This window comes from Microtus oregoni, unplaced genomic scaffold (genome assembly GCF_018167655.1).
Source record: "Microtus oregoni isolate MIOR12 unplaced genomic scaffold, Mior012 000020F_ref0000438, whole genome shotgun sequence".
Classification (NCBI taxonomy): Eukaryota; Metazoa; Chordata; class Mammalia; order Rodentia; family Cricetidae; genus Microtus; species Microtus oregoni.
Window position 1 is genome coordinate 3226817 of NW_024543079.1, and position 27873 is coordinate 3254689.

Genomic DNA, 27873 nt, shown 5'->3' on the forward strand with positions numbered 1-27873 from the left:
TTTTGCCATCAAAATAATATAGCTGTTTGCTGCCTACCTTAAAATGGAATCACTTTTCAAAAATCTTAACTGAATTTAATTAAGTTTGCCTTGGCCAAAATGGGATCCAGGTCTTACTAATCAATCCATGATCTTTATCTGATATATAGCTACATGAACACACAACTACTCAAACGAAAGGATGTCCACAAAGTCCACTGATGAAGCTGTTGATTTTGATTCCAAAAATACTTTAAAAAATATTGTACTACCAAAAATTACAATCATATAAAATCCGAAAGCAAAAACGTACATCTTATCTTTTAGAACAAAACCAGTGAGATCCATTTCTAAAATGTGCTGTATAAAACAACCTGGGAAGGGACTATTGGATTAAATTGTTTTTTTTTTAAATATTTATTTATTTATTATGTATACAATATTCTGTCTGTATGCCTGAAGGCCAGAAGAGGGCGCCAGACCTCTTTACAGATGGTTGTGAGCCACCATGTGGATGCTGGGAATTGAACTCAGGACCTTTGGAAGGGCAGGCAATGCTCTTAACCACTGAGCCATCTCTCCAGCCCCCTATTGGATTAAATTGTACACAGTATCCCTTGGCATTACATCTATATTTCATAGAAAGAAAATTAATTTTTCATTAGGCTCCGTGAGGAATGTTACCCTCTCCCCAACTTAATGAATACCTTGTTTAACGCACCACTGCAGCTGTGCAAACACATCAGAGAGAAGCACTTCATTCAAAGCCTCGTAGAACTGGGTGAAGACGTCACAGATAGCATACAGTGCGTGATTGCAGGTGGTTGTCATCCACTCTGATTTCTGGGGAAAAAAAAAGATGAATCTTCAAAACCAACCTCTGTAGTGAGATGACTATTCCTATAGCTAGAACATCCTTTAGTGGTAAGTACCAACATCTCAACACCGTCTGCACCACTCACTCAGAACCACTACCTACAGAAACAGCCGTGTGAGCAAACGTGCACTGAGGAAGATGTTCAACACCATGACAGTCATACTCAGAACAGTGTGACTGGAGAAGGGCTTGTCGTGTCCATGCTGTCCCCAGCTATTATGTCACCGTGAGTACTTAGGGACCAGGTGATAGGACAAAACAACAAAGGTGAGCAGCCAGGAGCCGGCAGAGCTGGCAGGCAGAGTCCATGAGTTACTCCTTTCCTTTCTCTCCCCAGAAAGGGATCTCCCAGGACTAGCTGACGCTGGTCTAGGAGGGACATCCATCTGTCTACTTGACAAAGCACTTTAAGTATTCAGTGTTTTCAAATCCCTGCTATTTGGCAACGCAACCCCAGGAAGGTCGGCCAGGCCTTCTTGCCACTTGTAGGCAATCACCTAGCTCCACCCACCTCTGACTGTTGCTCAGGGAGTTTCATGTTGTCAAAAATCCGAAACACGATTCTGAACAGGTCCTGCCACCAGTGTTTTGCAAAGGTGTGGCCATAGCTCTTCATGATCTCAAACATGACAGTGAGTCCTCTGGAGGAAAAGCAAAGGAGAGCCGGTGGGGAAAACACCAAAACCAAGATGGGGGAGGGAATGAAACCAGGGAAAAGAAGCTGACTTATTTTAATGACGTCAAGGTCCAGCTGCCCTGAGGACCCATTACCTGGTGCGCACATCTAACTTGCATCTGTTAATGATGCAGGAGAGCTCAAACAGGATGGGAAACCAGCCTCTGACCCAGACTCTGTCACCAGGAGCCACATTCATGTCATCGCTTGTGTATTCTTGCAGTACCTGCAATGAAAATCATTTCTCAGATGCAGCCTAAGCAAGCAGTAGGGATCAGAAAGGCAACCACACATGGACTGAGCTCCAGACAACCTTTTTCCCAAATTCTCTGTTCAGCAGCATTAAAGGGAAGTCCCAGAGAGACTGAGAAAGATATCAACCTGCCCATTTGAGGTGTTATTCCCCTATGAACCTATGAACCTGAGTGAGGAAGCTCACAAGAGCACTGGGGCAGAGAGTGTTATATTAAGAACTGTGCTAAAGGGCTGGAGAGATGGTTCAGAGGTTAAGAGCAAAGGCTGCTCTTCCAAAAGTCCTGAGTTCAATTCCCAGCAACCACATGGTGGCTAGCAACCATCTGTAATGACGTCTAGTGCCCTCTTCTGGCCTGCAGATATACATACAGACAGAATACTGTATACATAATAAATAAATAAATATTTTTTTTTAAAAAAGAACTGTGCTAAAGATCAAAGGCTGCTAACCAAGTACCCAGAATAATGTTTGTATCCAGAACATTACTGCAAGACACAATAATAGCAGTGGCTACTAGTTACTGAGTGCTTGCTATGTGCCCATTTACTGACAAGCTGCCCAAGGTCAGGTAGCCAGGGTCTTGCAGGCTCTGTAGACCAGGATGGCTTTGAACTTAGAGATCAGCCTGCCTCTGCCTCCTGAGTGCTGGGATTAAAGGTGTGCACCACTATGCCATGTCTTGGACACACTTTTCTAACACACTGATGGGAAGGGCTTTGTCAACAGCAAGGGTATTGGCCCCACAACTCTATGGTTCTTCCCACAGAAGCAAGGATGGGAGACACACCCGAGGCCTCTCTGAGACATATTTCCCACAGAAGCGGATGAGCCGGATGGCCTCCATGCTGGTGTCAGGAAAAGCAGCATTGCAGGCAAACTCCGACAAGCACTTCACAGCATCCTGGAAGGAGTCGATGGCTGCGGGGAAGTGGTGCTGGAAGATGGTTGCTGGGGAGACATAAGGTAGCAGGGTTTGGAAATGGAGGTCAGAGCCAACTGTCTTCATGAATCAGGGCCTCTGGGGAAGCCTTTTCACAGCTGTTCTTTTTCTGTGCCCCAATTTCTTCTTTGACAAAGTGGAAAAAACAAAGGTTACTCATTGTAGTTCTGTTTACAATTTCCATGAACACCAACATGAAACACTAAATATCTGCTCCCATGGGAAGTAGGAGCTTCCTGGGAGCCTGTCATGTTCTCATGAACCAGTGACCATGAGCCTCGTTTCAGCTGTTCTTGACGCCTTGTGTACTGTACGGTATCAACACTGAACCAACAACCAACAGCACTGCAACTCCCGCCTACAGCAAACTTGTCTTTCAGAACAAGACACATCAGTATATAGTCAGAGGTCAACACCATGCTCTAGGTCATTTCCAAACTGAAAGCACCAACAGAAAGCACAAACAGGCCAGGTGGTGGTGGTGCACGCCTTTAATCCCATTACTCGGGAGGCAGAGGCAGGCGGATCTCTGTGAGTTCGAGACCAGCCTGGTCTACAGAGCTAGTTCCAGGACAGGCTCCAAAGCCACAGAGAAACCGTCTCGAAAAACAAACAAACAAACAAACAAAAAAGAAAGCACAAACAGGTGAAAACTGCACTTGGCAGACCGCAGAGAGGACCCCTGCTTGCCGTGAGGAGAGCGCCATCTTGTTCTATCTCAGTTCAGAGTGTGTCTTGAGTGGCTTGGGTTTTCTACACTGTAGTGAGTCTGTACCTTCAGACATGGGACTTGCAAGGTTGAGAACTGGCTGTATCTCCTTCACTGGGCTGTTGTGAAGATGAACACATGCTTCTAACCCTGCCCAGCCTGTTTATTCCAACACAGCAGAACTAGAGCAAGGAAGCTCCCATAACAGTAAGATGAACAGTTAAGAAGGGGTTACCTGCTAGACTTCAAGAGGAATGTCAGAGGGAAGGGAACTGAGACACTTACAGACAATGTGGCCAGTGGTTTGGAAGGCCAGTTCCACAATGTTCCCATCGTGGTCAGAGGCTGCCTGGTGGAACACAGCAAAGATGTTCTTCCAGCCTGAGCGGATGTTGGCAGCTTGGGAGCTCACCATCTGGGCGATGCAGCGGATCACCATGTCCCGGATGGTCGGGGACCTTGGCAAGAGGTGGGAGGGTGGGAAGATAAGACACATTCTGCCCTTTCAGGCAGCACATTAGAAAACCATGATTGATTGATTGATTGATTGTTGTTTTTCGAGACAGGGTTTCTCTGTGGCTTTATTTATTTATTTATTTATTCATCCATCCATCCATCCATCCATCTATCTATCTATTTTTGTTTTTCGAGACAGGGTTTCTCTGTGGCTTTGGAGCTTGTCCTGGAACTAGCTCTGTAGACCAGGCTGGTCTCAAACTCACAGAGATCCGCCTGCCTCTGCCTCCCGAGTGCTGGGATTAAAGGCGTGCGCCACCATTGCCCGGCTGAAAGCCATGTTTTAAAGCACACAGTAATGCATATTCGATTAGGCTCAGCTTCTCTTCCTATGCCACTGTGGAATTAGAGCAACTGACCATCCTGCAATCACAGAACCAAGGAAAAAAGTGCTACTTGGTGTCCAGCAGAAATATGGAATGGACAAGTCTGGATTTATAAGGATTTGGGCAGTGGAACCAGAGTTGGGATTATTTCTGACTTCTTGTTCATTGACAATGACCAGGCTGCAAAGGCCTGTGTTCACTGACCACATGGCAGCCATTCAGAGAAGGCAGAGAGAAAGTCCACAAAGTAAAGATGCAACGTACAGCAAGGAAAGACTGACTGCTTACCTAACCAATTCCAAAATCCCAGGAAACAGAATTCCTGACTTTTTTTTGGCTACATAGACTTTTAAAACTTGCTGGAGATGCGTATGCATATATATTTATACATATACACACAGATGCACACGTACATATATGTGGTGGTGCTGGGGAATGCATGTTCGGGATTGCAATAGGACTGCAGACATTCTAAGCAGGGGCTAAGCTAATTCCAAGCCCTTGGACTATGTGTTGATTAAAGAGGTTTTTACGCAGTTGTTCAACCAACTACCAGGAAGAGAAAGAATCCATCATGTGGTTGGTGGTGGGAGAGACTTTCAGACAGCAACAGGAAAGGTGACAAGGGTCTTTACAGTAAAGTACATTACCTATTTTTCTTCATTATATGCTCAAAAGGCCTCAGAAAATCCTTCTGAAATCTGAAGTTGGCTAATTCTCCTTTCTCCAGAAACTTCATGGAGAGTTGCCTCAGTGAATCAACAGCAAAGATGGCCACATCTTCATTGGGGTTACAGCCAACCTAGCAGAACAGGAAGTGAAAAGCAGGTTCAGTGAAAGTGTTGTGGATGTGGGGTCTACATCAGAGGCAGGCAGTCTACCTGCCCACTCTCTGGGAGGCACATCTACAAAGACAAAGAATGCTACTTCTTGGCTGAGGCCTGTCACATGTCAACTGTCGCAGTTAAAGACCAGCGAGCCTCCAGCCTCTTTCCTGGGCTGGGATTACAGGTGTGCACTGCACTCCAGCATGTGGTTGTTCTTTCTTTCAAGTATTTATTTTTGGTATATATGTGGTATATGCATACATGTGTGTAGGGTCGTGTGCAGTGCATGTGAAGGTGAGATGTTGACATCTTCTATTATTTTCCCCATTGTCTCAGACAAGGTTGCTTACCAATCCTGAGCCCACCAAGGGCTAGGACAGCTGGCCAATGAGCTCTACGAGCTGGTCTCTGCCACTACCTGGGGATACAATGTGCACTGCCTAGTCCAGCTTTTATGCGGGTTCTAGGGATCAAACTCAGGGGCATGATCATGCTTGCATAGCAGGACTTTGCAGACCAAGTCATATCCCAGTTCTCTGAATAGAATGAAATCTGGAGTGGAGAAATGAAGCCATGGCTGGCTTACTCCAGCACCTGTCTGTTTTAAAACAGCTGTTTGTTCTAGATGTCTTTCGCTTGTCTCTGACTTACAATAAACTGTAGTTTTTCCAACAAGGTTTTGGAAGAGGAGTGGCAATGGAGCCTGTGTATAAGAAGTTCTGACACTGAATAGTGTGTGAACACAGCTCTGCTATGGTCAGTAGGAAGGGACTGTAGAATTTCATGCCTCCAAGCACCAGCAGGTTTGTCCAGCCACTATAATGGTATTATCCTGTCCTCAATATGAGTTTATTTTTAAAACAGAATGGCAATAATATATGCAAATTGGCTGCAAAGGATGGTATATGCCTTTAATTCCAGGACTTGGGAGGCAGAGGCAGGCCAACCTGGTCTACATAGTGAGTTTCAGGACATCCAGAACTACACAGTGAGACTCTGTCTCAAAAGACCTTTAAAACAAAGAAAAGAAGAAAAAGAAAGGGTTATATCCAGGTTGGCCTACAACTTGCTATACAGCCAAGGATGACTGTCAACTCCATGCTGGATTAAGGCATGCGCCACCATGTCCTATTTGTGTAGTGCTGGGGACTGAACCCTGGGCTCTGTGCATGATGGACAATCATTCTACCAAGTGAGCTACTGTTCCAGTCACGGGTATGGATAGGAAAGTATCTTCATACTATTGGACTTTTAATTCATTTTACATGACTCCAATCCAAATATAAGCACAACATTTATTCCTATCAAGCTGCCCTTGATTTCACAGGGAAAAATGAATTGAGGGCAAATCCCCCAAATGGAGCCAACTCTTCCCATTCCTGTTTTCTGTCAGTTGCTGCTAAGAGCTCTTTAGAAGTGAGCAGTTACCTTGTTGAAGTGCTCTCCAATGACATGCCATATCCGAGACCACTGCAGCCGGATTCGGCTCATGTTGTAGTAAGATATCTCCACAATCTTCTGCAGGCTGAACATCCGGGGATGGTGAGGGGAGGCCAGCTCATCCATGGACACAGCACACAGCCAGCGGACAAAGTCAACTGGAGACAGCAACGCATGGGAAGCCCGGTGAGAGACATTCACACCATCACAACAGGAGGCATATACAGTTCTCACAAGAGTAAGACACATACCTATTGCATTTCCATCCAGTCTGGTAGAGCCAGTAAAAATTCTAGGGGGGAAATTGATATTTCTCAAGAACTCAGATAAGGAAGAGAGAAAACATTAACAGCTAAACAGATTGGATTCACCACACCCAGAAGCTAATAAATGACACCAGGTGCAGGTGGTGTCCTGCATGGTGTCCATGGAGAACAAAAGCATTACCTGTCCACTGCAACAACCACACTCTGGGAGCTGGTCTCACCAACAGACTCCTGGAAGCTGGCCATTTGTCTTTTATCAACACTACCACTCACCAAATTACCTAAAATACAATGCACAAAATTTAGGCTGAGCACAGTGGGGCACACCTGTATTCCTAGCACTAAGAGGGAGAGGCATAAGGATCACACAAGTTCAAGGCCAGCCTCTGCTACAAGCAGCAGGATTTGGGAAAACTGCCTCAAAAAAGCAAAGCAAGTAAACAACAGAAAACACCCTTTGCCTCAGGCAAATACAAAGGACATAAATGAGAACAGGAATGCAAGTTAAACACACTAAGAACAAAACGCTCCACTGCTGACAGAGTAAAAAGCTTACATTTGGGATTTAAAACACATCCTTGCTATGGCTCTCTTGCTTGTAGACTGGCTCCCAATGCTTAGGAAACAAGCAAGGAACAGCCAAGAGCTCTGAGAACACACAACAGCGGGACGCTGGTGGGCTGAGCAGGATTTCACTGCAGTCATCCTCCACAGCAAACAAGGACAGCTGCTGTCACCACCCGTGCCCCAGAACCTGAACTGTACTGGCTGCACTGTGCCACTCCACTGTACTTGGACCCTGCAGCCTCGGCTACTTCCCTACCATGTGACTCTGCTCAAGTCACTTCCCCTATGCTTTAGTTTTCTCAGTTCTACACAAAGGGAAGGTAGCAGCTCCCATATCACTGGATCATTGTGAGGATCAAATAAGCTAAAATACATAAACTGGATGCTCAGAATGTGGCCTGGCACATTTGCTTGGCGTTTTGACTATTATAATCATTACAGAGCTGACCAGAGTCCTTCAATCCATAGCAGAGATGGGAACAACCGTTTACTCTAAGAACATGGATGAAGTGTAGTCAGAATCTAGCCTCTCCCTAGTACAGACACAGACAACAGTGAAGCCCTTACTGCAGGGGGCCCCAGCAAGGCCCCAGGTGGAGAAGGAACAGGAAAGCACCCTACTCATGCTGGAGAACCAGATGCTTTACTCAACTCATTCACACCAAGGCACTGGGGCTGCAGCTGCACAGGAAGAGGACAGACACAGGGTAATCCTGATGTGACAAGGAGAGCATCATCACTGTTAACCTGTGAATCTGTGCTGGCCAGCTGGGCCTGGTGTCTTACCGAGGCCAAGACCCAGGAATTCTTCTCCTGCCAATGTGTGGCCCTTCAGGCTCCCTTCTCTTTCCCGCCCGGAGCCAGACAGATAGCGAGTCTTCACCCCAGTTCCTATCAGCTGAGCGAGCTCCAGCTGGCTGATGCATTTCAAGATCTAAGAAGAAGGGGTGAGAAGTGAAGCCTTTACAGCCAAAGATAGGACGCCTAAGTCTTCAGTCTCTGTGTTTCCTGGAACATACAGTTTTTCACACTAAGAATAAATCATAGGCCCTTCAGATGGCTTCCCTAAAGTCAGAATCGCTGGCTAAGCAGTAGTAAGAGTCCTGTCTGTACAACTATGATTGTGGTTTTAAAAGCACACTACTAGACACTATTGTTTTCTAACTATTAAAAAGCAAACAAACAGCTAGTGGTGGTGGTGTGTGCCTTTAATCCCTGCACTCAGCCTCCCTGGTTTCCACACTGTTCCTTCATCTTGCCACCTGTCTTTCCATTTCTGTTTTTCATGTTTTGAATGGTACTTCTCCCAGTCCATTCCTTCAGCTGTGATCAGCTATGTGCCCCACCAAAATAAGTTTCCTAAAACTCTCCTGATCCCACCCCAACACCAGCCCAAGTAGCACTCATTGCTGTCTGTCATTATGCCACGTGTCTGCTGATTGTTTTGTTACCTGCCATCAGTGTCAAGAGGGCATAAACTCTGTACTCACGGGCAACTTTTAGACTCATGAGGTAAAGGAAGGGTTAACTTAATCAACAGAACTAAGCAGAAGGGGAAAAGACATAAATAAGAGGCTGAGCTATCCCAAGAAAAGGCAGAGATGCATACCTCATGCCAAGAGTTGCCAAGGTAGTTGCCATCAGTGTGAGCCACGGTGATGAGCGTCTTTATGGTGTCAATGTTCTTCTGCTTCATTTCCGTGATGCTGGAGCTGGCTGTCAGCAGGGAGAAGCGAGCAAGGGCCTGAACATAGGCATCTCGTTCCAGCTGAAAGAGAAGCCCAGAGAGCACTGTGACTCTACCCTCAGTATACCTACTCACATAGCAGGCTGGCACACTGAGCTTTCCTGCTGTTTCCAAATGTACACAGCAGGCTTTTGGCTCACCAGCCCTCCAGCCATCCCATGCTGGCATGCTTCCACCACTGGACCACCCGAGGCTCTCTGTGCACAAGCACAGGTGAGAACTAGCTCTTTGCAGTGACAAATCACACACTATCTGTACTGTGTTCTAATCTCTCTGCTGGATGCCAAGACTATCAAATAAATGCTATTATTTACAGCAATTCTGTAAGGTAGATATAAATGAGGAGCTAAACAGTGCCTCTGAGTTTGGAGGGGCAATATCACCTGGCTAGAGAAGAGAAGTACCAGAGTGGGCTTTGAAACTTCAGAACCTCAGGTCTTGATACAAAAGAAAAATCCCTAGAAAGATGGATGGGGACAGAATACTGAAGCTGTTAGAACAAACTAATGGGCACATTTTTACTGACCTAGAAGCAAGGTGTGGAACAGACACCAACTATGTGACAGTACAAAAGCTCGAGACTGCATTGATTTGTTCAATGTTTCAGGATTCAAACAAGGTTCATATCAATATTGTATTCAACCATCTGCTTCCTCAGAGCAGGGTAGGAGATAGGGAAATCATAGTAAAAATGGGTTATAAAAAGCAGCAGCAGCTGGGGGAATGCTGGAATAACACTGAGAGCTTCCAGGCAGCTGATCACACCATGCACTTTACGAGGGAGCGATGCTCTCAACCAGACACTTAAGCACCAGGGCATGTAAGTGTGGCACGTGGACAAAGAGGCTGCTCTGTCATTGCTAGCTGAGTAGTTAGTTTTGATCTGGACCTACAGTATTCCCCCAAGCCACAGTTGTTTCTCAGTGGGAATGAATAAGCGGTTTGCTAAAACAGGTAACTGGAAATGCCTGGTAGTTTCAAAGCTTTTACAATCTGCAAAAACACACCATGGTATCTCTGGAACCCCATTCACTTCTACCCACCTGCATTCCAAAGATGCAGGCGATGCGGACTGCACACCTGATGCCTTCCAAACACAGGGAGGCCACCTCTGTGTCATCACAGTTCTGCAGGCCAATGCTATAGGCTGCCAGCAGCGGCGTCCACACCAGCTGCCAAGGAAGCAAGTTTTAATAACATCCAGAATTTCAGTATGGCAGGAGCACTTAGAACAGTGGTTCCAAACCTTTCTAATGCTGTTAACACAGTTCCTCAAGTTGTAGTGACCCCAAAACCATAAAATTATTTTTGTTCTTACTTCATAACTACAATTTTGCTACTGTTATAAATTGTAAATATCTGATAGGCAGGATCTTTGATATGTGAGCCCTGCGAAAAGGTCAGTTGACCCCCAAAGGGGTCAAGACCCACAGGTTGAGAACCAATGACTTAGCGTCCATTGTGTCAGAGGAATAGCCAAGACGCCATGTTCACTATAACTTTGACTTCAATCTATTCCATTTGCAATATAAAAACTGCTTATGAACTGTGATCACTATAAATGAATGTACTATTTAATAAACATTGTCAGATTCCCATGAAACTGGAGTTCTGAATAGCTGCTAGGAGTGGAACCCTGGCCGTCTGCAAGAGCAGCCTGTGCACTTATCGGCTGAGCCATCTCTCTAGTCCCCCAGAATCAGTTCTCTCCATAGACATTAGCGATCAGAATGGTGTGTACACCAAAGCATGTAAGTGGACTGGACTAGGTGTACACGCCTTCAAACCTGATCAAATTTAGTGGATCTCTGTAGTCAGAGGCCAGCCTGGTCTACTGGTCTACTTAACAACCTCCAGGCCAGTCAAGGCTACATAGTGTGGGGAAAAAAGATGTTGCAAGGTAAGCTCCGTGGGTAAAGAAGCTTCTGCCCAGCAGAAGACACAAGCTCAACCCAAGGACTCACATGGTGGAAATAGACTGATGCCAGCAAGCTGTGCTCTGACCTTCAAAGTCAGGCTGGGGCAAATGCATTTTAAAAATTACACTATTTGTGTATGTGTGTTTTCTAAACATTTGAGAGTAGAGAACAACTGCTATCTCTTTTCTTCCACCTGTTCTTACCTGATAAACTAACCCTGAAGCCAATAGGGTGAGCTCACATGAAAACTGGCCTTTTATGGCTGGGGAGAGGGCTTAGTGAGTAAGGGCACTCATACTTGCCTCAAACCTGACAGCCTGAATTCAACCCCTGGAACCCACATGATAAAAGAAAAGCACTCACTCCTCTCACCTCCCTAAACTCTATGGTGTGCATGCACACAATAAAGGTAATCTTAAAAACAAAATGGTCCTGCTGGGTGGTGCTGGCGCACGTCTTTAATCCCAGCATTTGGGAGACAGAGGCAGGCGATCTCTGTGAGTTCAAGGACAGCTTGGTCTACACAGCTAGTTTTGTAAGGACAGCCATGGTTACACAAAGAAACTCTGTCTCAACAAAACAAAACAAAATACCCAAAACAGTCCTTTCATAATGTCATGTGCCTGAACAATTATTAATTTGCTCAATCCCCATCAAACCATCCAAACAGTTAAAAGATGGAGAGTGACGGACCTGACCAAGGCCAGCCACATGGCTACAAAGTAGCAAAGCCAGAATTCAAACCCAGATGGTAGAGAGCAGAGGACATGGCTGTGCTGGCATTTGCAGAAGGGACTCCCTGTTGAAGCACCCCAGTTTTCCTCTCCATTCTCCCCCACTATGGTCTTGCCAGCTAATTTAGAGCAGACCAAGTGTAGAATTAGGCCTGGCAACATGCCAGTTTCCTAGGATACTCACTTTGAACATTGGCCGGACATGGTCCAAGTGTGTGGCACTGGTAAATGGAGCTTTGGCATGGCTCACGGCCTCCATTAGAGCTTTGGCCGTTTTAGCCATCTGTTCCATTTCCATATTGTACAGTAGTCGTCGCTGCTTTTCACTAGCTACGTCTGCAAAGAAGTAAGAGCACATACAGAGTGCTTGCCATGTGCCAGGAACTGCCTCAAGTATTAATGATTAACTCACAAGTCTCCCAATCAGTTTGTAAGCCTGTTACAAATATCTCCATTTTACAGATGGGGATGATGAGGCTGACTGGTTAGGTGTCTTGGCTCAGAACTAACAGAGCTGCAGCTTGGCAGGAGTAGTTAGGCTCTAGGTCCTGTGCTCTAGGCACTGCACCTGAGCTTTTCAAACACAGAGACTGACGGCACCACAGAGAGAATAAGAGTTCCAGCCACAATTGACAAAATCATCATGAGTTCAAGCTTTGTGGAGCACTTTTGGGGAGGACAATTTAGCTCTTAGAATATGCATTTTAAATTCCTTCTTGTTCCTAATTACAAATGTAGGAAGAATGAAGAACCACATAATCATAATTAATTTAATCACATTACTATTCAGGTGTCTAGATATGCAAATTAAATTTATCACCAGCAGTGTATTTAATTATACTTTCTGATGTACTCAAAAGGCAGAGCTGAGCCCCATGCCTAGACAAAGACTTACAAGCAACTAAGGACTGATCTGGGGAGAACTAGTTTCCCCAGGCTGAGGGGTTAGCTCTGAAATCATAGACTTACAAGCAACACTAAACGGCCTCAGCAGGTTGTATTTATGTATTTGTATATTTGTATGTATATGTATATGTAACATTGACAGAAAAGAGGTCATGAATCTGAAAGGGAATGGGGCGGGGGAGTCCTAGGAGGGGATGAAGGAGGAAAGGGACAAGGAAAATAATGCAATTATACTTTAATGACAGAAAAGTTAGTGCTGATGGGCAAGTCTGCAGAAGGTAAGCCTTACTCTGCTTGGTAGATTTGGTTGCAATTGTGTGCTCTTTTGTCTCCTTCATTGCAATTTTCTTGCCTTCTATTTCTTCGTAGATACTGGACAGATACTCCTCTGGTAGGTCTTTACTATCATTGATACCCCGATTCATTTTAATATATTGCTCTTTTGTCATTTTATTCTTTACCTGAAATTTAAAAAAATAAGAAAAACATATATTTTTTTATTTTTTTAAAAGAAAAACATTTTTAAAACAATGAAATACCCAAACAAATTCAGTCATGTCTGTGGCTATCATATATGAATCACAAGGCATTTTACCTGAGGGCTGTGCAAATCCGTAGTTAGCATAATAATGGAATATGCCAGGACGTATGCAGTGTCAGCACTAGCAAACAGGGTTTGCCTGGAAGAAAAGAGCCCAGATATGAAGCATGGCCACAGTGATGTCAAGCAGGAAGAATGGCAGTAGTGGGGACCTGGTCACCAAAAGCAGGCCTGCTGCACCAGATGATGTGGAAACAGGGAAGAGTCTTCTGAACAGGAATTATCACCACACAGGAGTTAACAGTCCAGCGTACAAATGGAGCTAAACAGCTTCAAGTAAATTTTTTCTTTTTTTAGTTTTTTGAGACAGGGCTTCTCTGTAGCTTTGGTACCTGTACTGGAACTAGCTCTTGTAGACCAGACTGGCCTCAAACTCACAGAGATTCACCTGCCCCTGCCTCCCAAGTGCTGGGATTAAAGGTGTGCACCACCACTGGCCTGGCTAAAGTAATTAAAAAAAAAAAAAGCTTTAAGGAGCACTGTGGGCGAGAGTGCAGGCAAACAGGCGCAGGCTGCCAGGAGATGCCTGCAGATACCAAGCCTGCTAGGGACTGTGCTGGGATGAACGACTGTGTCCTTTGTATGCTAGGAGCTTCTTGGGCCTCCACTGAAGAGCATTACTTATGGCACAAGAGCATCACACGAATTCTTTCTTAGTTATTATTTATTGATTCCATTACCCATTGTGGTACTTAACAGCAGAAACACAAAGTAAAATATTTATATTGTTTTAAAGCATATGCCTGAGGTCTGACATTTTTGTGTTAGGCAAGGAAAGAAAGGCAAAACTATGTAGACACTAAGCCACATTCCATGTGAACTGAAGATGGAAAAACTGATCTGTACACACTACCCTACCAGGAAAGTGAAATCCCAGGATGTACAACAAAAGGAGAGCCAATAGGGTCTGATCAACTGACTAGAGCAAGGTCTCCAGGCCCATGGAGGGCACACTTAAAGTTAGCCACAAACCATTGCATCTTCACATTAAGTTGTCATGTCTGTTGGGGTCAGATGACCAGAGGCTGCCTGTTGGTCACACACTGGCAGGATTGGGACTGATAAATATGAAAATGGAATTGACCTGGGACAAAAGCGTCATCAAAATGTTTCCCTCACAGTGCACTCACTCACACTGCTCGTGCAGGGAGGCCCATGAGGCCTCAGACAAATTTGCACATCTTGGCTTGGCTAGTTTTTAGCTGACTAATTTTGGACTGGATTCTCAATCTTTCAGAGAGCCTCCGTTTCCCATCCGTAACACAGGCCTGCCACTGATTCAGCACAGCGAACGAACAGCAGGGCTTAATGACACTTAGCCCTAAGTTTTGGGTCAGGACACAAAGCAATGGGTCTCACCAAGCTTCTCCGTACATACATATTTCCCCATGCAGCTTGCCTCCTCCCAGCTGGTGCTCTGCCTTCCCTAGTTAGTCCTCGTTTTTGCTATATGACACTTACATTCCAGCTCTCTTTCTGCCTCTACCCCAGTTAGTATCAAAGTTTCTCTAGTTCCTATAAAAACAGTGACTGACTATTAAGCAACTAATAGTTCAGCAGGTAAAGGTACCAGTGTTGATGAACTGAGTTCAATTCCCAGAAATCACACTAAGGCAGAAGTGAACTGGTTCCAAAGTTGTCCTCTAGCCTCCACACCAAAGTCACGGCACTCGTGCCCCTCCACACACTAATATTATCATGCACACACATGTACAATAATGAACAACATAAAATTTAAAACACCCGAGATAAAATCAAGTACTTGTTGGAAAGTTTTATAATGTTACACAGTTTATTTATCAGCATGTAATCAAAAAACCCTCTGCATTCTGCACCATGCTAGCTGTTGTGAAAGAAGACTTTACCCTAGCTTTGTAACCTGCTCCCTTCAATGATGGTATTGAACCATCCCTTGTTTTTGTTTGTTTTAAGTCAAGGTAGCTTAGGCTCGCCCCCACCTCTCACTTCCTTTGCCTCTACCTCTTCAGTGTCAGCACGCCCAGCTAGCTACAAGATCTCAGGCAAGTTACTTAACCTCCTTGTCTGCAGCACAGAAATAAATAAGGTTGTTGCAAAGTCTTCTGGGGGATACTGCTTAGCAGAGCTGCAATAATTAAACCCAAACCCCAAGGGCAAAACCTCAAAGTGCAAAAAGGAGGAAGTAGTTGCCATAGCACTCACTCACCCTTGGTTACATTCTATATATCGAGCAGCAAACTTCTCCATTAACCGGTCAATCTTCTGCGCTTCCCCAGGCAGGCGGAAGCCTTCCAGGAATGTCCTCAAGGCTGAGACAAATTCTTTTTCACAGAAGTCCAGTTGGTCCACATAGGCATACATCACCTCCTTGTTGAACCTTGTGCTATCACCCAGAAATTCGCCAACCTGGGTCTGAAATACATAGATTCACATTTAGAAACTGTCAAATGTGGGTGATGGCTGTGGTGCTGGTGGCTGGAACACAAAGACACTAAAGAGTCCACAGCATCTGACTGCTGGGAAGCAGGGAAAGATCGTCCCTGCTTCCATATGCACGACAGCTTGTCAGAGAGAGGAAGAGAAGGAGAAACATGAGGCTTACATATGAAGGGCAAGAGACATACCCAGCCAAAGAATAACTTCCAGCAGTCAAGGACCACTTTGGACTCGGACACTGTCCCCCAAACAAGGAACTGTGGGTCAAAGTAGCATTCATTCTCATTAGAGAATGCTGTGCAGTGCCAGGAGAGAGCACGACTGCAGGAGCCAGGATACAAAGCAATTTTCACTCAGGGCCAGTCAAGCTGGAGGTACAATGCAGCGAGACACAACATCAGGCCATACGGCCACATGCTGTGCCTAGCCCCGACTTACAGAATCTAGCCGCTCCTCCTGGTGCAGAAACTGGGCAATGTCCTCTACATCTGTCCCCAGCATGCCTTGCTCTTGGAGAAACTGGATTCCCCGCTTGGGCTTCTTGTTGAAGCTGTATCACAAGGAGAGGGGACAAGACACAGGTGGCTGACTTAAAACTCTGGGGGCAGAGAGAAAGTTAGCAGGGATACAGCAACTGTCCCACAGCTTTCCCAAGTTCTACCATCAAGTTTTTTCAATTTATTTATTAATTACTTATTTGCATGTGTGCACATGTGATCAAGTGTGGACTTGGTCCTGAACCTTTTACGATCAAGTTTGACGTCAAGCACCCTCACCCACTGAGTCATCTCACCAGCACTGTTCTGCTTTTGGTTTAGTGTTTTGGTTTTTTTTAAAGACAGGATCTCACTTTGCAGTCCAGGCTGGCTTCAAATTCACAGGAACCCACCTGTCTCTGCCTTTGGAGTGCTGGGATTAAAGGTGTGTATCACTATACTTGGTCTTATATTTTGTTTTTCGAGACAAGGTCCTCACTGTATGATCCGACCTGGCCTTGAACCCATGGGAACCCTCCTGTCTAAGACTCTGGGGTACTGAGACCACAGTGAACCACCCCACCTTAGCAGCTCTTAGTTTTTGACCCTCCAATTACAGACTTAGCGCCTGTCAACTAAGTCACTCTCCCCATCTTTAACAGTAAGAGAACCCTGGGCACTAAGCTGGGCACAGAGCCATCTGGAAGACAGGACAGTAGTAACACAAAGTTTAAGCCACTAGTGAGACAGCAGTAAATATAGGGACTTCTGACTCAGATAAAGGTGTGTTCTAGCATATACGTGTGATGGCTGATGCTGCCGTAGTCATCTGATATCAAAATGGGTCCTAGATGTTCATAAGACTTGTCATAATAGTCTCAAACTATCGCTTTGGCCCTCCCATCCTTTGCAAAGTAGGTACAAGATAGTTACTTTATGCTTTCTAATAAGGAGAGGCAAAATCAATGGAAGAGTTCATTTTGCCAAATCTTGCATGGGAGAGGGACAAACACAAATAGGCAAGCCATGAAGACACAAATGGATAAGGCCAGGGAAAATTGGACTTCTTTAATCAGCATGGCTGTGGGATGCCTCTCAGAGGAGGAAATAGTGTTCATGTCTGAGGGATTAGAATGACAAAGAGCACTAAGAGAACAGAAGGAGCTCTTCACCATGGTGACCAGGGGCCTAACAACAGGCCATGTGTGCCAGTGTGCCAGAAGAGGACAGGCAGGGAGGCAGAGGAGGGGTGAGGCTCATGTTTTCAACTATCGTACCACTGTTCTCTCTGCAGTGAACTCCATAAAAACTGTTATTTTAGTTGCCATGGGGAAAACAAAGCACCCCAGGGATGGTGAGGCAGGAAAACACAGAATTCAGCACTTCCACGCAAAGCCTGAGTGCTTCGCTTCAACTGTTAAAGGGAGCTCGCTCATTATTCAAAAGTAAATAGCATAGAAGACAATGTGTTAAAGTGCACAAAAGACTAGGAAGAAACAAAGACTGAGCAATTATCACAAGGATGGGTCACCATAATGTGTAGAATGTCCTTAAGTTTCAAACGTGTGTGTTCAAGTATGGTGATGGCTACAAACTACAAATGGTTCAGAAAAACCTACACACAGCTACAGAAAACACAGTCAACACTGAGTTTTCTGCTCAGGGAATACACAGTGGCTTCTTGCAGATACTTTTTGTTTTATTTTTAATTTTTTTTTGAGATTGCATTTATTGTTATTTTATGCATATGAGCATTTTGCCTGAATGTATGTCTACAAGCCACGTGCATGGTCGTGTTCCTCAGAGGCCAGAAGAGGGCATCAGACCCTCTGGGATGAGTTAACAGAAGGCTGTGTGTGAGCTATCAAATAAGTGTTGAACACTGAACCTAGGTCATCTGGAAGAACAGCTAGTGCTCTTAACCAATGAGTCATCTCTCCAGTCCATTTAGTTTTTGGTGGTTTTGTTTTCTGAGTTTATAATGTAGCCTAATCTCAACTCAAGGCTATCCTCCAGTCTCAGCCTCTCAAAGACTAGGATTACAGGCCTCAGTCACTATGCGTGGATGTTTTCTAAAGTGGTTTTTTTTGTTGTCAGAAAAGGCAAAAAAAGGCCTCCTGAGCCGCACAAAGCTGCTCTGTACAAAGCGAGTCTCCTCCTTTCACATCCCTATGCTCTCTCCATGCCTAGTAGCCATGCAGAGCGCTCGTCACAGGTATTTCCCCTGCAAAAGTCAGCCTCCAGTTCCTTGCTGTGGAATAATCCCCTTGAACACAATTTATCACTTAAATTGGTATAATAAAACACTGACTGGATAGTAGCCTAGTATAGGTGGGGTGACCAAACTAAGGATGATGGGAAGGAAAAAGGTAGAGTCAGAAGAGTTGCCAGCCAGATGCAGAAAGAATAAGATGGGCATGATGCACCAAGAAAAGGTACTGCCACATGGCAGAGCATAAATAAGGACTATGGATTAACTTAAAAATATAAGAGCTAGTTAGTAATAAGCCTGAGCTACTGACTGAGCATTTATAAGCAATATTAAGTCTCAATGTGTTTATTTGGGAGTTGCTGATGGGACAGAAACTTCTACCTATAGGTCCTAGAGAAAATGTAGCTTTGTCAAAAGCCCTGAGAGATGGCACAGCCCAGCAGCCACACTCACAGCTCGATGCCATGCTCAATGATTTCCTTCTGTTGTTTGATGACCTCAAACTGCTCTGGGTCATCCTGAATGGTTGTCTGAGTCCCTGAGGACACTGTGGATTCCACTGATGTCACACTGCACCGTCTTGCCATGTCAAGGCCTTTTCCGTCTCCCATTTCCTGATCTGGGAGCCTCTCCTGACCTGCAGTGACATAAAAGCAAACAAAACCAATTAAGCAGATAGAATAGATGTAGCTGAGCAAGCTCCAGCTTTGGTGCCCATTCCTCAGATCTACCACAGGTTTGCATTCTAAGGGGCAAAGATGCCAAGCCTATCACTTAAATACTTTCCTCAGTATCACACAGAAATTTATTTAACATAGAACTCAAACTACTTCTAAAATTCACAAGCAAAGAAAATGTCAAAGCAAGACACTTAATAATAAATGTAAGGACTTGCCTTACTAAAATCCAAACTCCCATCACTCTATATAATTCAGGAGTATGGTGTCTACGCAAGCATGGACAATTAGTAGAGAACAAGAAGACTCAGTGAAATTCTCTGGAACCAGGCCTGACTCAGGGTGGTGGCAGGAATGAGTCAGGAACGGAGGCCCAGGTAGGGCCAGGTCATGACACAGAAGAAGAAGCCTGCAATGTCTCCATGAAACTCTAGCTCCACAGATCTGACACCCTCTTTTGGCCTTCTTGGGTACCCACACTTGTGTGCACAAATTCATTCACAGACACAGATACACACACACACACACACACACACACACACACACACACACACACTTGTTTTAAAGTAGGGCTGCAGAGATGCTCAGCAGTTAAGAGCACTTCCTGCTCTTCCAGAGGGCCCAGGCTGGAGTCTCACATCAAATAACTCACTCCAGTACAGGAAATGTGGCCTCCTCAGGCACTCACACACATATGACACACATACATAGGAAACAAAAGCAAATCCTTAAATAAATAAAATCAATCCTTTTGGCTGAGCAGCTCAGTGGTAAATCCCCTTACTAGCATACATGAGGCTCTATGCTCAGTCTCTCGCACCAAAAGAAGCAAAGCCCTTTCTTTCTTCTATGCTGTTGTTGGAGCACCTTAGCACAGCTACAGGAAAAGTGAACGAACACCCCACATGTATTAAAAAGCACGAACTTTATAGTAACTGCAGGAATTTAGGAAACACGACAACTGTCTACTACAATCCCAGAATGACTTGTCCCCACCCTGGTGAGCTGCATCTGAAAGGAGGAGTCGCACACATTGCTCACTTACCCAGGGTGGCCTGGTGGTTGGGGTTCACGTACAGATCCTTGCTCCATTCCACCATGCACTTCAGAATGGACACGAGACATTCCAGGCCTTTCTTCCTCAGACTGAGCTCCTAGAGGCCCAAAGTGAAGAGTACAGAGCCTTACCACACTTTACAGTGAGCAATCTGGGGCTCCTGGGCAGTCCTGTGAGGCTGCCTGGGAATCACTAACAATCAGCACTACTACAAACAAACCCAGGGAACTATTAAGAGCTGACATGTGCTAATGGTACTTCAAAAGCCCTAGTCGTCTCTAATAGTGTCATCACGGTAAGCATTCAAGTATGACCTGTGTGACTTCCTAAGTGCAAAGGGCTATCTGTATCTTTTTAAAACTGTCTCTGTGTGCATGCATAAATATGTGCATATGTGCACACCTGTGAATGCCAGAGGACAACTAGAATATCATTCTCAGAAATGCCATTCACCTGGCTTTGGGTCTCTCATTAGCCTGGGGCTCACTAACTGGGCTAGACTAGCTGAACAGCAAATTCCAGGAATCCGCCTGTCTCTGCCTCCACAGCACACTGGGGTTATAATGTGTGCCATCATGATCAGATCTGTGCATGAGCTATGGGGATCAGACTCTGTCTTCATGTTTTCCAGGCAAGCACTTTACCAACTGAACTCTCTTACCAGCCCCATTAGTTGAATTTTCTAAAGAAAGTTTAAGGCTGGAGAGATGCCATGCAATCATGAGGACAAGAGTTTGGACCTCAGCAGCCATTAACAAGCTTGGTGACCTGCTCATGCCTGAAACCCTAGCTTTGTTAGGGGCAAGATGAGGCTTGCTAGAGATGCAGGCTTCCTGCCTAACCAAGAAAATAAGAGCTTCAGCTTCAGAGAGTCCCTGCCTCAAAGGACTACGCAGGCAGGCAGGCAGGCAGGAAGGAAGGAAGGACGGACTACACTATTCATTGCTTGTGGAATAAAATACTAGCAAGAAAAACAACCTGATAATATTTTAAATAACAATCTTAACTTGTGATCTAAAAAAAAATTTCAATTACTTAGCACATAAATAATTCTGGATAGAACATATACCCTAAATACTGACAACTGTATTTTATTTTAAGGTAAACTACAGATAAATAATACTAATTTTACTTAAATAGGGTTTTTGTCTTTTTGAGATAGAGTCTCAATATATATGCCAGGCCTGCTAAGAAATTGTGACCCTCCTGCCTCAGCATCCTGAGTGCTGGAATTATAGGACTATGCCAACATACCTGCTACATAGTTAGAATTTCTTACATTTAAAAAATGAACACTAGTTATAGACAACCTCAAAAAAAAAAAAAAGAAAGAAAGAAAGAAAAAAGCCAGTGTTTTAGACTCACAATACTTTAGGCAGCACAAATCTTCCTGTGGCCCTAAGGACGGCTCTGGCCTTCCTCCAAGAAAAAGCCCAGATGCCAAGATTCTGCACATGCCACTCAGGGACTGAAAACTGCTTTTCCCCCAGGGTTCTCTAATGGAGCCTTAACACAGGCACTCTCCTCTCCACAGCACATCAACTGACAACTCACCTCTTTACTGTCCTTTCACAACAGCAGAAGCTGCGTGTCTGTCTTTTGTCCCTTAATGTAGGCCAAACCCAGTGACAACTGTATGGCGGCACTCTATGATGTCTATTTCAGAGTAAACTTTAAAGACAGCATGTACCTTGGTATTTTTACCTGTAGAGGCGTCATCCCCAGCTCATGTCCACTTCTTCCCTGAGCGATTTTGGATAAATCATTTACTAGACGCTCGAAAATGTTAGCAGCATTTAAGTCACAGTCATAGTTGACATAAATATCCACAACACACTGGGCATCTTGGAAAATAACACACACATATTAGAAATCTGGATCAAAGACAAATGATTACATTTTCTTTCTTTCTCTTTCTTTTTTATTGTTGTCAGTATGGGTACGGAAACCATGGCTTTATGAATACTAGACAAGAACTCTACCACTAAGCCCACCTATACTTTCTTTGCTAAAAATAGCCTCTGTGAACCTTTGCCCAAGGTGGCCACACCTTAAGCAAGAAATTTGCATCAGAAGCATGATAGTCTACTGTTCTAAGGCCTCTGCCCACCTCTGTCCGCCCAGGCACTCCATTTCACCTTGCAGCAGGGGTCAAAAGGCAGTGTTTGCCTGTCTGCAGAGTCCTGGGATGTCAGAAGATCCATTTAAATTCACCTGAGGTCCAGAAAACAGCAGCACCAAAACCAATCTGCCATGATTACTAAATTTCTAGAATTTACAAAACCTGGTGCTAACATCAAAGGTCCCCTGAGCCAGTTCTTCTACAAGACAGGCGAGGTGGGCCTTTCTCGGTCAGTATGAATGAACCTTTTTAAAAAGAGATTAAAAGGCATATATTTTGCTGGCAGTAGTGGTGTAAACCTTTAACCCCAGCACTTGGCACGCAGGGGCAGGAGGCTCTCTGAATTTGAGCACAGCCTGATCTACAGAGTGAGTTCTAGGACAGCCAGGGCTACACAGAGACACCCTGTCTCTGTACGGAAACTCCCATCCCCAAAATGTATTTTTTTATTCATTTTTAAAAAAGTATGTGTAAGCCGGGTGGTAGTGGAGCACACCTTTAATCCCAGCACTTGGGAGGCAGAGGCAGAGGCAGAGGCAGGTGGATCTCTGAGTTTGAAGCCAGCCTGGTCTACAAGAGCTAGTTCCTGGACAGGCTCCAAAGCTACAGAGAAACCCTGCCTCAAAACAACAACAACAAAAAACTATGTGTAAGTTGGGTATGGTAGTACAGACTTTAAACCCCAGCACTAAGAAGGCAGAGGCAGGGGAATCTCAAGAGTTTGAGGCTAGTCTGGGCTACATAAGTGAGACTCTGTCTCAAAAGGGAAAACAATGTGTATATGTTGGTTTGAAAGTTTCTGCATATGGATGTAGTGCCTAAAGAGGCAAGAGGATGTCAGATCCCCTGGCAATTGTGAGCTACCTGATGTGGGTTCTGGGAAGCAAACTTGAGTCCTCTATAAGAGAAGGAAGGGCTCTAAACAGCTGAGCTATCATTCCAGCCCTGCAAATGAACTCTGTAATGGAAGGACTTTCTCAATAATTCACTAAAACACTACAAAGAGGAACTGATGATCTTGATACATGCTTGGCAGACAAAAGCTTCAGAAGCTGTTCTGAGTGTCCCGGGTGAACGTACCTGCACAAATCCTCGTCAGGGTCTGAATGACCATCCAGCGGTGCTCAAAAGAACTTGTGGATGTTTCTAAAATGTTTAGGAAAATCTCTTTGAAAAAGACCTGTGTGACAGAAGACAAGGAAGGAGCAATGAGCAGTCTCCATTTAGGACTCAAGATGCCAACACCTTTGGGCCAGGCAGTTCTTTGCTATGCAGAGCAGCCCGGGCAGATGCAAAGTGGGGCGTGCACTTGCTGAGGAACATGGGAGTCCAGCCTGGATGGTTAGCAGGACCTCCACCCACAGTTGAGGAGCTAGTACAGGGTCCGCATGTGTTGTAACTTGAGAAAACCCAGAAATTTGTATTTGTGAAATATAATGTATCAATCTGACAACTAATTCAAATTATTTCAAACAATTTGAGCCCAGACAGACATTGGGGTGGGGATGGGGTGGGGTCTGAGCTGAGAATATAGACCATGACTTTAAATCACGGGTGAACAGAACTTTTCTGACAAGGTCTTTCCCACTCACTCAGGTTCCACTAGGAAGGCTAGCTAGTAAAAGGGGTATCTTACTATGGTGGCTAGGCCACCAGCAGCTTACTTGCTTGCTTTTTCTGGAGACAGGATCTCATGTAGCCCAGGCTGGTTCCAAGTGAACTACATAGCTTAGGCTGTCCTTGACCTCCTGATTGCTCGGCTTCTAGCTCATAAGTGCTAGGATTACAGGCCTGTGTCATGCCTGACTTACAAGCAGGCTTCTCATCTGGCATTAATGTCCCCAAATAAAAACCACTAACTGAAGTATGTATGTACCTCTATCTGCATTTTCAAATGCATCTTGAAGTTTGAAAGAAGAGTAAGAAAAATAGCAAGTGAGAGCTCAAAGACATCAGGTACTGAGGACACGCCATTCTTGGACAGGGCCACACACAGGTACTGCTTAATGGCAGTGACAAACATCTCATGGCTCCTGAAGACTGGGCCAGCGTTCTGCAGCACAGAGAGCAGCAGCTGCAGGGAAACCACCTTGGAACGCAGCTCATGGGACCTACAAAGGCAACAAAAGACAGTGATGGTGTGCTAGTAGGCGAAATGTTAGACATGAGGATGCTTTTAGTTTTGCAGGGTCTCACTGTGTATAGCAGACCTGGAACTTGTGATCCTGCCTCTGCCTGCCAAATATTGGGCACAGACAGACACAGTATGTTACTTGAAAAGCCTTTGATCTTTTACCAGCTACTATGTGACCAAGGATGACCTTTAACTCCTGATCTCTTCCTGCCTCTGCCTCTCAAGGTTCGGTACTACAGGGATGCATACCATGCTCAGCCACGCAGAACCTCCTGAGGCCAAGATTTAAGAATTAGAAACAGCAGAGGCTGGAAAGATGACTCAGAGGTTAAGAGCTCTAGCTACTTTTCCAGAGGTCCTGAGTTCAATTCCCAGCAACCACACAGTGGCTCACAACCATCTATAATGAGATCTGGTGCCCTATTCTGGCCTGTAGGCATATATGCATACAGAACATCGAAAACATAATAAACAAGTCTTTAAAAAAATAGAAACAACATCTACATGCCAACAGGATGAAGGCAGAGAGGATAAGATGGGCCCCTCAGAACCTGTAGGCCCTCTGAAAACAAAAACGATTCCTTTTTGTCTGTTTCCAACACAAAGTGGATAACGGGCAGAACAAGGTGAGAGTTGAGTCTGGAGAGCCAGCTCTAGGATGGATCCATGTAATCACTTCACAATATTCTGCTGCAGATTCAGCCCCATACTCTTCACTCTTCATCTGCATGAAGACAGGGCTGTGATAACACTGTTGCCCTCACAGGATCTAGAATCATCTAGGAGAAAAGCCTCTGAGTGTAACTATGGGGGGGGGGGTTAGATTAAGTTAATTAAGGGCAAGACCAACCCGGAATACGGTACCATGCCATGGGCGAGGGTACAAGACTGCATAGAAAGGAGGGAGGAGCCAAGCACAGAACCCAACATTCTCTACTTCCTGACAGTGGATGCAAAGTGACCAGCTGCCTAAAGCTCCTGCCACCATGCCTTCCCCACCATAATGAACTGGACCCTCAAACTGGGAGCCAAAACAAACACCTTGTTTTCTGTCGGGAATTTGTCATAGCAATTAGAAGAGTGTCCAATCCAGGGCTCTTTATCTACCAGCCTCACAGACTCCTCCTACCACTAGCCCAAGGCAGGGTCGTTAAGAGAATTCACCAGGTACCATGGTGTACTTCTTTAATCCCAGCACTTGGATAGCAGAGGCAGTTGGATCTCTGTGAGTTATCAGTCCAGCCTGGTCTACATAGTAAATTCCAGGCTAATCAGGACTACATGGTGAGAACCTGTCTCAAAATACAAACAAACAAACAACAACAATTTAAAAAAGAGTAGGTGGAGAGATGGCTCAGTGGCTAAGAGCACTTGTTGCTTGAAGACTCAGGTTCAATTCCCAGCACCTATAATTCCCCTCCAGTTCTGGGGAATCTGGAACTCTTCTGATCTCCAAGGTCACCAGGCACATACCTGGTACACATACATGTAGGCCAAATAATTGTACACATAACATAAAATAAATGAATCTTCAGGGCTGGAAAGATGGCTCAGAAGTTAAGAACACTTGCTGCTCTTGCAGAGGATCCAGGTTCAGTCCCCAGCACCCACACAGTGACTCACAACCATCAATGACCCCAGTTCCAGAGGATACAAGAGGCATCCACATGGTGTACATACATGCATACAGGCAAAACATTAACATGTATAAAGCTAAAACAACAATAAAGAGAAAATAATTTTTTTCTAGCTAGGTAGTAAATTACTGTAATCTGATCACTCGGGAAGTTGGGGCATGAGGATGCTGAGATGAATTAGGTCAGACTAAGTAACATAAAGAGAAGCTGTCTCAGAAGGGCAGCTGTTGGGAGAGTGGGGGAGGAAATGGCTCGGCAGGTAATGGCACTTGCTGCCTGAGGGCCTGAGTTTGGTCCCTGGGACCCAGGTAAAGGTGGAGGAGAGCCCTGACGCTACAAAGTTGTATGATGATTTCTGTGCACACCAACACACATCACACATACATACAATCATAATAAAGTTTGAAAAAATGGAGAACATTCATTAGCTCTTTTCCTAATGGTTGTTACGAAGCTCAACAGAAAGACTGAGGTTATAAAGATGAGCAGTCAGGATTCCAACAGCAGAGGCTGGGAAGTACACCACCCTGTACTTAGAACAACATCTACTTCACTTCACTGTTTTCACTGCAGTTCATCACTCGGGCAACCCCGGAGTTGCCCTGCAGTGAAGGACATAAGACCTAGAATCAGTTTTCTGGCTCTAAATAAAGCCGGTTCTCTTCTCTCCACAGTACAGACACTGTTGGCCAGCCACTTCACTGGGAAGAGACACTAGGCTTAGACACTAGGCTCTGGGGCTTAAATCTTTGTTCATGGAGCTGAGGTTTCCAGTCAGGGCCAGGAATGGAGTCTGTAGGCATCTTGTCCCTTCACAGCCTCACAAAGAAATTAAGCCCTTAGTCAGTACAAGACATACAAAGCAAGAACAAATCTGGGCAAGATTCTGGATAGTGGAGACATGGCAGGGGGACGGGGAGGTGTAGGGACTGCTTGAGTCTGGAGAAATGTGAAACCATCCCACACCTACACTGTGGGAAACAGGGGAGGACAAAACACAGAACACAAACTCCCAGGTCACAGGGTAGCAGATGACCATAGCTGCTGTGAGCTTACTTTGGATCTGGGGGTCCTTCCCCGAGAGGTTTCATGGACAGCTTGCACAGGGAACGAAACACCAGGAAGGCATCCTTCTGCAGAATGTGAGAGAACCTAGCAGCCACTTGATGCCCTTGAACATCTGGTTCCTAAAGTTAGAAACAACGGGAAATTCAGGAAGAAAAGAATTATGTCATGGAAACCTAAATTCCTGTATTTATTCAACTGGAAGGTGGGGTGGGGGAGCAGACACAAAACAGATGCCCCAAAAAACAAAAAAAAAAACAAAAAACAAAACAAAACAAAACAAAAAAAAAAAAAAACAGATGCCCCAATTGTGTCATCAGAGAAACTGTAGACCTTGTGAGGCCAGGCGGAGACACACACACCCCTGTCATCCCAGCACTGGGAATGGAGGCTGAGGATCAGGAGTGTAAAGTCCTCCTCAGCTACACAATGAGTTCCAGCTCATAGAGGCTGCTCAAGAACCTGTCTCAAACAAACAAAAAAACAGCCAGGCAATGATGGCGCATGCCTTTAATCCCAGCACTCAGGAAGCAGAAGTAGGCAGAGCTCTCTGAGTTCAAGACCAAACTGATCTACAAAACCAGTTCCACAACAGTCAAGGCTACATACAGAAATCCTGTCCTTTTTTTTTTTTAAAGATATATGTTTATTTATTTATTATGTACACACTGTTTTGCCTGCATTCCAGAAGAGGGCACCGGATCTCATTACAGATGGTTGTGAGCCACCATGTGGTTGCTGGGAATTGAACTCAGGTCCTCTAGGAAGAGCAGCCAGTGTTCTTAACCTCTG

At 45.0% G+C, this 27873-nt stretch overlaps 1 protein-coding gene across 2 annotated transcripts in view; it reads right to left on the minus strand.

The window, feature by feature from the left end:
- Arfgef2 (ADP ribosylation factor guanine nucleotide exchange factor 2) overlaps positions 1–27873 on the minus strand; it is an 83060-nt gene that overhangs the window by 19920 nt on the left and 35267 nt on the right. For both annotated transcript variants that reach the window (XM_041670220.1, XM_041670219.1), the window contains exons 9-31: positions 27073–27203; positions 24122–24356; positions 23326–23425; positions 21828–21967; positions 20112–20220; positions 18843–19026; positions 16140–16251; positions 15472–15677; positions 13281–13365; positions 12975–13146; positions 11964–12115; positions 10170–10298; positions 8989–9147; positions 8166–8313; positions 6994–7093; positions 6798–6838; positions 6535–6704; positions 4930–5081; positions 3723–3895; positions 2576–2736; positions 1628–1758; positions 1368–1497; positions 687–822 (exon numbers count right to left, since the gene is read on the minus strand). In XM_041670220.1, coding sequence (XP_041526154.1) covers positions 687–822; positions 1368–1497; positions 1628–1758; positions 2576–2736; positions 3723–3895; positions 4930–5081; positions 6535–6704; positions 6798–6838; positions 6994–7093; positions 8166–8313; positions 8989–9147; positions 10170–10298; positions 11964–12115; positions 12975–13146; positions 13281–13365; positions 15472–15677; positions 16140–16251; positions 18843–19026; positions 20112–20220; positions 21828–21967; positions 23326–23425; positions 24122–24356; positions 27073–27203 — 3256 coding nt within the window. The remainder of the gene's footprint in view (positions 1–686; positions 823–1367; positions 1498–1627; positions 1759–2575; positions 2737–3722; positions 3896–4929; positions 5082–6534; positions 6705–6797; positions 6839–6993; positions 7094–8165; positions 8314–8988; positions 9148–10169; positions 10299–11963; positions 12116–12974; positions 13147–13280; positions 13366–15471; positions 15678–16139; positions 16252–18842; positions 19027–20111; positions 20221–21827; positions 21968–23325; positions 23426–24121; positions 24357–27072; positions 27204–27873) is intronic.